The sequence below is a fragment of the Stegastes partitus genome, unplaced genomic scaffold (assembly GCF_000690725.1).
Source record: "Stegastes partitus isolate 25-593 unplaced genomic scaffold, Stegastes_partitus-1.0.2 Scaffold2335, whole genome shotgun sequence".
Taxonomy (NCBI): Eukaryota; Metazoa; Chordata; class Actinopteri; family Pomacentridae; genus Stegastes; species Stegastes partitus.
The window spans coordinates 1-10,724 of record NW_007580066.1 but is presented as its reverse complement, the minus strand read 5'-3'; the positions used below and the strand labels follow the sequence as shown (position 1 = coordinate 10,724).

The following is a 10,724-nucleotide window of genomic DNA, read 5'->3' as shown; positions in this document are numbered from 1 at the left end:
TTTTGTCACTTTTTTAATTTTTGTGGAAATTTCACCTCCTTTTGTGGTGATTTGTTTTCTCTTTTTCAGGTTTTTTAATTTCTGTAGAGATTTTATACATATTTTTGGTGATGTTGTGTCTTTTCGTGGTGACATCAGCCTTATTGATCCTCAGCTCAGTGATTGATTACAGCCAATCACATTATCGGTGTTAAACTGTAGCTAAACGTCTGCTAGCATGAAGTTGCTAACAGGAACATGACAGCTGATGATGACTGTCGGATACATGAGGAGATCTGGAATCAGAACCAGAGGATCCAGTTACTGAGTATGATATGAACTCAGTCGGCGTCCTCCGATCTGAGGCTCTGTGATCAATTAACAGAGTCTCCAGGTGAGTCCACAGGTTGTTACGGCCTCTAGTGTTTGTGCTGTGGAAGATGTCCTGTGAAGGCCCAGCTGAAGCCGGCGCTCCAGAACCACACCTGCCAGACATCAGCACTGATTGCCCTGGAGCTCCACACCAGCCTTGTTCTTTGTGCCTCCGGTCACATCTGATTGGACCAGCACCACTCCTCCTCCACCCAGCAGTCACCACACCTGGCTATAAAAGCAACCAGCAGCCTCTCAGTCGGGCTGGCTGGGATTTAGAGTGAACAGTCCGTCCTGGTTCCGCTCGTCTGGGTCTTCTGTGTTTATTGTAACAGAACTTCTGCTGACTCGGTGGGAGTCTGAGAGTCTTGGTGAAGACTGACTCCCGTTAGCTGCTAACTTCATGAAGAAGTTACTCCTGTTTTTATACTGTGTGTGTTCAGAGGCACCAGTTTGTTTTAGTTTCTGTTATGTGTGGATGTTGCTGATTTCAGGAGTTTAGTTTTCTGTTCGTTAGCTTTGACCCTCTGTTAGCCTTCATTAGCCTTCGTTAGCCTTCGTTAGCCTTCGTTAGCCTTTGTTTTGTTCTTTGGTTTGTAGCAGCATCCACCATCTTCCTTTGTTCTGTCACCGTTCTGTTGTGTTCGTTTACGTTACGAAGCAACGAGCTGCTTTACCCCAAAGACAACCGGTTTCTGTTCCATCCAGCTGACCCGAGAGGCCGGGTCAGAACAAGGTGACCGCGTCCACGCCGGGCGAGTCCACGCCAGGCGAACCAGGCTGAGGAACTGATCCTTTGCTGGACTCAGTGTTTGTGTTTATAGAGTCAACATCTAATCAATAGAAATGAGACCAGAGCTGCTTCTGATCAGCAGAGATCAATAACTTGTGATGAATTCTGGTGATTTGGTTTCTTCATGACACATTTTTGAACATTGCCTCTTTAGTTGTAGTTTTTTTTTCTGCCTTTCTCAGGATTGGACCTGTTGTGGATGTTCTTGGAGGATCTGTGGTGACGTCACATCAGTTCGTAGATGTTTGGGTTTTGTTCAGATTGTTCTCTTTGCTGGTTCTGATGGTTTTGTTTGGGTTTTAGTGTCTGTGGTTATTTCACATCTTTTTTTGTGTGATTTTTAGTGATTCTGAGTCTGAACGTTTTGCCTCCTGCAGGTTGTTTTCTTATCATCGTGGAGGCGTTTCACCGTCTTGCCTCCGTCGTGGTAACTGTTTGTCTTTTAGTGAGACTTAAGTTTTATTTGATTTTGCCTTTTTGTGAGGATTTTTTGGGGCATATTAGTTTGTTTTTGCATCTTTTACTTTCTACTGAACTGATGTCACTAAACTGGGAGCAGCTGCACAGATTCATCTGATTTCTGGAAGTAAATCGACTCCTGAGTGAACCTCAGTCGGCTGCTGTTTGTCTTCATGCTGGATGTAAAGTTTAAACTCAGACGACCTCTTTGACATCAGTCAAGTGTTCAGTGAGTTAAATAAACATTTTGTCTATTTCTGCTCATTTAATTTCTCTTTTTGTAGATTTTGTCTCTTTTTGGTCATTTTTCAGTCATTTTGCATCGTTTGACAGTTTCTCTGTTTCGTGTCTCTTTCGCTTCTACTTTTGGTTTGTTTTTCTTTTTTTTGGACGTTTTGCGTCACATCTTGATTGTTTTGCGTCTCTAATCTTTCTGTTTACTGGTTGTTTAAAGTTCTGGTTCCTCAGACAGCAGCAGGTCCGTCCACGTTCTTTGGGTTTGATGTGAAACGCTTTCTGGACGTGAACTCATCTCATTTTGTCCAGAACAACGTTCAGGACCATAAACTGTCTGATCTGAGCTGTTTTTACCCAGAATCCTTCTGTGTGTTTCGGCGTCTCACCTTGTGGAAGAACAGTTCGCTCTCGGTGTCGCTGCCGGCGTCCGAGTCCTCGCCGTGTTTCCTCTTCCTGTCCGGACGACGAGTGGCCTCCACAGGAAGCTGCGAGCAGACGGAGGTGAATCCCTGAAGCGGCTGGACGGCGTCTTCAGCGGCCGAGCAGCAGCAGCAGCATCCCGACGACGACGAGGGCAGCTGCTGCTCCGGGTCCGGACTTCGGGTCTCGTCGTAGTCGTCCTCGTCGCTGGCGAGCCAGTCGACGGAGAAGTCAGAGTCTGAGGAGGACATGTTGGACGGTCGGCCAGCAGAGCATCACGGAGCTGCAGGGACACGTGTTCACAACAACACGCTAAATACACGCCAGGAAATAGCATCAAACTGAAATGAACAAGTCAGAGACTGTCTGGTGACGAAGAAACAACCAAACCACAGAAATAAGTTATCGGTGGTGTGAACACGCTGCTCAGACATCAGAATATAACGACTGAAATAATTCATTAAACATAAATGAAAAACGCTAAAACAACAACAACAGAAGAGTTTCTGGACTTTTTTGGTGTCTTGATTTCAAATAAACAAAAAAAAAATCAAATAAATAGTAAAGAAAACGGATCAATTTAGAAACAAGTAACTAAACTTTGAGCAGGAGACGTTCTGACCATAAAATCTCATTAAACCAGTAAAAAGATGTTTAAAATGCACCAAACAGAAACGTTGATGGACTTTTTAGATGAAGAATTAACTAAACGTAGAACCTGATCAATAAGTGAAGGAAACATATTTGCAGCATCAGTAACTAAACGTCCACGTCGGACCTGAACCAGCAGCAGCTCAGACCTGGAGTGTCTGGTTCTGAGAGTTCTGGTCATAGATTTGATATTTGACAATAAAACACCATCGATCCAGTAAAAATATTCAGAAAAGCACCAAACAGAACTTTCTTTGGCTTCTTTACAAAATGAGAAACTAATAAATAAATGTAAAGAAATTCTGCATAAATAACTAAAACCTGGTCCAGGAAGTAAAACCAGCAGAAAAACCACAACCTGGTGCTGAAGAGAGAAGAATCACTGACAAAATGTTCATGTCTGAGGATTAAAGTGTCGGTGATCTAAATGTTAAAGCTCTGAGCTGATGGAGAAACAACAACAAAGACCAGGTCCATGAGTGAAGAACCATTTAGTAGAACCGGGACCAGCAGCGGTGCAGCTCAGACACTCTGAGGTCTGGTGCTGATGAGAAAACATTCACACCTGAGCAGCAGAACTATGGACGGACTGTTCATGTCTGCGGACAAACTGAGCCGCTGGACCGAGCAGCTCCTGGACCGGGCAGCTCCCGGACCGAGCCGCTCCCGGACCGGGCAGCTCCAGCAGCAGCAGCGGCTCCAGGATGAGCAGCAGTGAGTCAGTGCGGAGGTTGAATAATCAGCTGCTTCCAGCGTTACGTAACGCGCACACATCAGACACATGGAGCCGCCGCACGCACACGCACGCGCACACACGTACAGTACACAACAACACAATCACACAACGCACCTCCGCAGCCCCACAGCGGCTCACAGCTGCCCTCCTCCCCGCAGACAGCAGCTCCTCTCCGGCGTCGCTGCGCAGCTGCTCCCGCCGATTCGCTCCGCGGCTCTCCGGTGGACCGGGCAGGTGAAGCCGGTGCGGCGGAGCGTCGCGGGCCGCCGCCGAAGCGTGTGTGTCCCGCTGAGCCGAGGACGCGCGGTGCGTGTGAGTGAGTGTGCGTGTGGACGCGCCGACCGAGCGAGCGGACTGATGATGGAGCGGAACCATGGAGCGGAGCCGAGCACCGGGAGGCGGAGACCGGCGGCGCGTGCAGCCGCTCCCCGGGAAACGTGTCCGGAGGGGGCGGGGCTCCGGAGCGGCCACGCCCCCTCCAGACAGACAGAGAGAGACATACACACACACACACACACACACACACACACACTGGGCTGAAAGGTGTACAGGTGATCAGGCCGTGACGACACCGTGACGTGAGCTGCCATTGGTCGAGGGCCGCTGCAGCACGTGACGACACAAACAAATGCTGCGTTAATTAAGTTTTAATTATGAGAGAAAAATAAGAACAAAAGCTGCAATAAAACACTGAAGCATCCTGAAAGGTCCCAGCTCTGATTAAATACGGAAGTTAATTACATCAATTTAATTATGCATTAATTAGAATTTTAATTAAACAAGCTCATTAAATGGCACTGAGAGAGTTTTTACCTGATTTTATTCTTTAACAAAAAAATAATAATGTAGTACATATCCTAAAAATAGCATTTTTATCTAAAAAAAAATTAACGTTAAAAATTGATGTACTGTAATTAATAATACTGAACAAATAGATAAACTGATTTTATGGATTAATTAAAAAATTTTAGCTGTTTTTAAAAAAAAAAAAAATTATTTATTTGTTGTTTTAACATTTTACTTTTATTTAATAGGTTTTTCCTGTTTTCTTCAGATATTAACCCAAAAAATACCATTTAAAGTTTCTACACTGACAATTTACATTAAAACACAGAACATGTCCAATATTTATTATAGATTTACTAAAAACAACACAGACATGTCCTGTTTTTCATCAATGAGCCATTAAAAAGAAAAAATAATTAGAAATGTGTTTTTCCTATAGACTCACTAATAATATGGTCAGAAAACATTCTTTAATTTTATTTTCTAGCTGCTGACAGATTCATGATATAAACTCTAGTAATGAGCTCCCAGCTAGTTCCCTGATATTCTACAGATTTATTTTAGCTTCTGATCAGCAGGACTTCTCACAACTCGTCTGTAAGTTACATTTTTATGAGAAATAAAAGGCAGTGAAGGTGAGAGCAGGTTTGATTTTCCTTCTCTTCTTATTCTGCCACTGATCCTCCTACAAACGAAGCTCCTTCAGTGTTTTCTCTGCTCCAGAACCGGACCGATGACTCATTTCAAACTGACCCTTGACAGAAGTGCAGAGACGATGTTCAATCTCTGGTTTGTGGCTTCGTGTTTGAGCCGATCGATATTCAATCAGAGCGGCGACTGTAGCAGAGCATCAGGTATGAACAGCACCTCCGGGCTCAGCGGTCCGATCCGGCGCTCGCTGTGGACTTTAAGCTCTAACTGACCTCACCGTGGTAACTGACCAATCACAGCTGACCGGATATGTGTGATGTCATCAGGAAGCTGGAGCCACTTCCTGAACCAGAACAAAAAATGGCGTCTGGACCGTGTTTACTGTGGCTGTGGTCGTTCTGGTGTGACTACCTGTGTTCTTATTGTCGCTGTGCTGCTGTGACGCTGGCGTCTCTCCTGTGGGACTAATGAAGGATGTTCTATTCAAACACTGTGGAAGTCGTCAAACACGGTGGAAGAAGCTAAAAGGCTTGTGTTTGTGTTATCAGGCGTCCAGTAATCTGCTGGTAGACCACTTCTTCTTCTTCTTCTTCTTCTTCTTCTTCTTCTTCTACACCGGTATTCCTACAAACTCGCTGCTGCAGACGTTCCTTATCCGCCGAGTCAACCAGCCGATGTTTCCGTCCGTCTGCAGCAGGACTGTCGCTGGTTCTCGTTAAACCCAACTTAGACGAAGGAAAAGAAGCAAGATGCAGATCTTAGCTCAAAGTGCAGTATAAGTTCTGTGCACCTCAGAAGACACGATCACCGTCTCAGGGTCTCTGTTTCTAACTCTGTTCTGTACAAAGTGCTTTTAATCATGTCTGCTTTTTTGTTTTTAGACAGTTTTTTGTTTTTTGGGGGCTTTTTGCTCCTCTTACCTTTTCTTTATTTTCTTTTTTCCTACATGTATGTATATATATAAAGCTAGCTCGAGACAAAGCACAAAGAATTCCAACGTGCCAGTACCGTACCGGTCCAAATGGCTATAAAACACTCTGTTCTGTTCGTTTGTAGCTGTTAGCTTCTCAGGCACATCTGGATGTTGTACGGTTGAGTTCTTGGAAGACAAATGGTGTTTAAAATGTTTTTAATTGTTTTCTCTTTAAACTATGACTGATGGCGTCGCTGCAGCTGTTTCAGGTCCAACAGGAACCGGCCGGTCAGGTTCTGGTTGAAGAATCAGAGCTGAACCAGTTCTGCTGCTTTACACCTGACGCCCCTCTTAGCTGTTTTCCACTGAATCCTCTGAGTCACTTCAAGGTGGTCTGGATCTTTGTGCAGGTTCTGACCGCTGGAACCGTCTCTGTAGAACCTCCTGGAGGGCGGTCAGAGGTCCAAACGTGTCCAAAATGACTCAGAACTCTTCATAATATTATAAATTGGTCTAAATTGGTTTGAAACATGTTTGTAATGAGTCAAAAACTGTTCATGTGATTAAAAATTGGTCCACAGCAACTTTAAATTAGTCCACGATGACTGAAATTCATCCAAAGTGCTGATTGGTTAAACTCAGAGAGGACATGAAGCAGCACTTTCATGGTCTCAGTGTCCTCGTCTGCCAACATCACCATCAGTGACGTAACATTCACTAGAACGTCTAACAGAACAAACCTCCACTGTTCTGTTTCCTGCTGAGTTCGTTCCAGTAACTCCTGCTGGTCGTGGTCTCTCTGAGTCACCATTAAAGCTGTTGGATTCTACACCGAAATAAAAACAGAAAGATGGAAACTTGACTCAAAAAGTGTCTAAAATGACTCAAATTTGGTCTAAAACGGTGCAAAATGTTTCCACGGTGACTCAAATATTGTTGAAAATGATTTAAAAATTGTTCATGTGGTTAAAATTTGGTCTAAGATAACGTACAAGTTGTTCATAATGACTCAAACTTGTCCATAATGCTGGTTCAAGTCAACAGACCCTGATCCTGTCCTGGTCCTCTCAGACCTCACCACCAACCCCACAGAGTTCTCCAGATCCTCCCACAGAACAAACACATTGTTCTGTTTCCTCCGTAGAGATAAAACCGATCACTACTATTAGTTAGGCGTTAATGTCGCCGTTGAAGCTGCTGAACTCTAAACGTCAACGGGAACAGAAGGACTCAAAGGCTCAGAACACGACCACGTCTTTGGTTTCCAAAGAGAACCAACTTCTGAAGCAGTTTAAATCCGATCCGAGCCGTCTTGAGCTGCTGACACGATGAACTAGCGTCATGCTTCTTTGAGTCATCGTGTGGCTTCACCAGAACCGTCTCATCAGCTTCAGATGTTCTCACTTCAGCAGAAAGCAGACGGCCGGCTGTGAGCCTGTAACTGATGTGTTTCACCTCCAGACTGTCCACTGAGGAGTGAAACAGCGACGAGGCTCGATGCACCGTCACAGAGCACCGTTCACACTTTAACACAAAAATTCCTTTTTAATAATAATTAATCAGATGAATCTTTTCTAGGCTAGGCCGACTCAAAGACGCGTTACGCTGTTAACCACTCATCACACACTCATTCTGCTGCTGGGAGCTTCAGCCGCCTTTATAACAACAACGGAGCAGCAGCTTAGATTCACAAACTTGTGTTTATGCCAACGATCATAAAAAATATCTCTGATTGCACATGAACAGCTAATTCCACTGATTTATGTCGTGTGTTGGTCATTAAAAGTCGTTTTAACTCAGAAACATGAGTCCAAACTGTTAAACACACCTTTGATTTGCTTCTACAGTAAAACCCTGGTTCCTCTGAGTCGCTGTGTTTTGCTGGTTGAGCGTCTTCGTGTCGTTTTGTCGCTCAGCTGATGTTTTCAGGGTAAACCGTAGACGTTCTGGCTGTGATAGCGTCCTGACAGAAAGCTGCTGCCTGAACCTGATCCTGCAGCTCTGCCTTAATTCTCTGCTCCCCTGAACTTTGCTTCCTGCCTGCAGACCTCCTCTCTGAGCCCATCGCTTGTCCTGCACAGCCGTGACTTTGCACTTCACTCGGCTTAAGACCACCGAAACCTCGAGCGCTGGACTGTGTCATATCCTGCCGCTGATAGCGTTTCAGCGGGAGGAGGGAGGAAACCTCAAACCCTCCACAGAGCTCCCAACAATGGCCCTTTACATTCCCTGCAGCATAACAAACAATGGGCTCATTTAAAATGCTTTTTGTAGATGGAAGTGTGCGGATTGAATATTGCAGCCGGTGGACACTTTGCTGCAGCAGGAACAGAAACCTCGGAGCCTTTGTGGATATTTAAGTGCAGCTGAGTCACCTGATGAGTCAGAAAAACAGCGTCTGTATGGATCCTAACTCGCTGTTAGTCATGAAGTCGACTCCTGCTGCTGCTGCTGCTGCTGCTGCTGCTGAGGATGATGGAGCTCTGATTTCATTTCACCACTAATTCTGGACAGCAGCTCACTGAAAACAACCTGTAATGTGTTTATGGTGGTCACGTAGCGCCAGAACACTGCTGCATCTGAGAACAACAAGCCAGCAGTTAAATAACTAAAGCAGAGCTCATTATTCATCAGCTGGGTTTGTAGTGAAGCTAATAATCAATTAGTGGCAAATTATCACCAGCGAGTTTGATCATCAATTAATTGCTTTGAGTCGGGCTGCAGGTGTCTCAGTGGTTAGCACCGTTAGCGCCTCACAGCTAGAAGGTCGCTGGTTTGCGTCCCGGTGAGGACACCCGGGATCTTCCTGCGTGGAGTCTCCATGTTCTCCCCGTGCAGCGTGGGTTCTCTCCGGGTTCTCCGGCTTCCTCCCACAGTCCACAAACATGCTGAGGTTAATTGGTGATTGTAAATTGTCCGTAGGTGTGAATGTGAGTGTGCTTGGTTGTCTGTCTCTAAGTGTAGCCCTGTGATAGACTGGTTACCTGTCCAGGTGAACCTGCCTTCACCCTGAGTCAGCTGGGATAGACTCCGCCCCCCATGACCCTGGTGAGGGTTAAGGTGTAGAGATGATGGATGTTTGGGATGAATCTAGTCTGCCGTAGTCAGACCATCGTCAGCTTAGCTCAGAATGGTCTGACTGCACCTCAGCTTCAACCAGCTTGTGTTCCTTCAAACCAAACACAACAAAGAAAGACAGCAGAAGAAGAGGAGCAACATCACGGAGCATCTACATCCAGGGAGTCAGACTAGTTTCACCTCTAATACTGCAGAATAAAAACTGTTTATGTCTGATATATCCACATACAGACGCCTGCATTATGAAGGTTTTATACACAGAGGTGCAGTTCTTGTGTGATGCAAGGAACTGCATTGATTTAGGTTTTGTGAACTTGGTCTATGTGAGCCGACGTCTGAGGCTGCAAATAACGAATCTCTTTCTTTGTTTTTTCTCTGTCAAAACATGATCTAAAGTTGGTTTAATAAAAACAATGCACATATAATTGATGAGTGTGAGTTAACGTTATCGTTACAGAAGCTGATCGTCTGCTGCAGGTTTGTGGCTGATTTGCAGAAAAGTCATCAGTTTGCCCAAAAAGAACAAAACAACACAACTGTTCTCATGTTGTGAATGTTGGGAGTTGGTCCTAAAAGTCCAGTTTCATTCTGTTGAATTTTAGAGACTAATCCTGAAAGAAAAGACAAAATATGAACATAGCAGAAAATATTCCAGCAAATCTGCAGCGAAAAAGCTGAACTAAAGATGAACTGTTTGTCAGAAGCTTTGGACAACGTTCACCAAACGTCCACCACCAGACACCAAAAAACAACTTTGCAGCAACGTTTTAGTGACGTGTCCACCGCGAAAGGTCCCGAATGGACGAAAACTACCGAAAACAAGGAGCTGTTTCCACCCAGGGTGAGTATTAGTAAAATATTACGATACACCGTCTTATAGAAGTGAATATAATCCAGTTATTCAGGTTCAGGTTCCATGTTTACATACTGCCAGCTGCTGGTGGCGACCCAGGACTCTGTGTTTGTCTTATTGAGCCAATTCTGAACCCTGTGACTTTTATTGTCCAATAAAATAAAAATATGAGGGTTCAGGGGTTTTTCAGTCCATGTTTCATCCCAGTGCAGAAGCTCTGAATCAGCTGGAGGAGAATAAACGTCTGAAACCATCCAACCCGACAGTAAAGGCTGTAAAATAACAGAACCACAGAGCAGGAGTGTCCATAAGGACGGCGTCTGTGTCGGCAGCCATGTTCGGCGTGACGTCGGCGTGACTCGGTGAAACCACATCATCCCGTTCATCTGTAATTAAAAGGGATCTGAGCTGCTGCCCTCCTGCAGCGTCGGAGGATGAAAGCCGCTGATCGATGCTTTGTCAGGTCTAATGACGCGAGCTCAGTGGAGCCGTGTGGAGCCCAGAGCCTCCGAGCTTTGTTCTGGTCCTGGGTTCTACCTGAGTGATGACCCGAGGCTTTAACACAACAGGAGGCTGCATGACCTGAAGACATGACGGACCAAAGCCTGGGACTGGTCCGCTGTGTGTTTAACTGGTCGTGGAGGTGCAACAGTTAACCAGTTAGTTGGCAGATGTTAAACTATCAGCAGTTACTTTGACGATCAGTCGTTCAGAGAAAGAAAGAAATAAAATTAAAGCCGCAAGCGGCGATGGACGGGTCCTCGCCCTACGCTTGTCGGCCTTCGCGCACGGCGGG

General features: G+C 45.3%; 1 protein-coding gene across 1 annotated transcript in view; it reads right to left on the bottom strand.

The window, feature by feature from the left end:
* LOC103374721 (uncharacterized) overlaps window positions 1–3,944 on the bottom strand; it is an 11,896-nt gene extending 7,952 nt beyond the window's left edge. Inside the window, exons 1-2 of the mRNA XM_008304852.1 lie at window positions 3,762–3,944; window positions 2,227–2,543 (exon numbers count right to left, since the gene is read on the bottom strand). Coding sequence (XP_008303074.1) covers window positions 2,227–2,511 — 285 coding nt within the window. The 5' untranslated portion in view covers window positions 2,512–2,543; window positions 3,762–3,944. The remainder of the gene's footprint in view (window positions 1–2,226; window positions 2,544–3,761) is intronic.
* Between the last annotated feature and the right edge of the window lie 6,780 nt (window positions 3,945–10,724).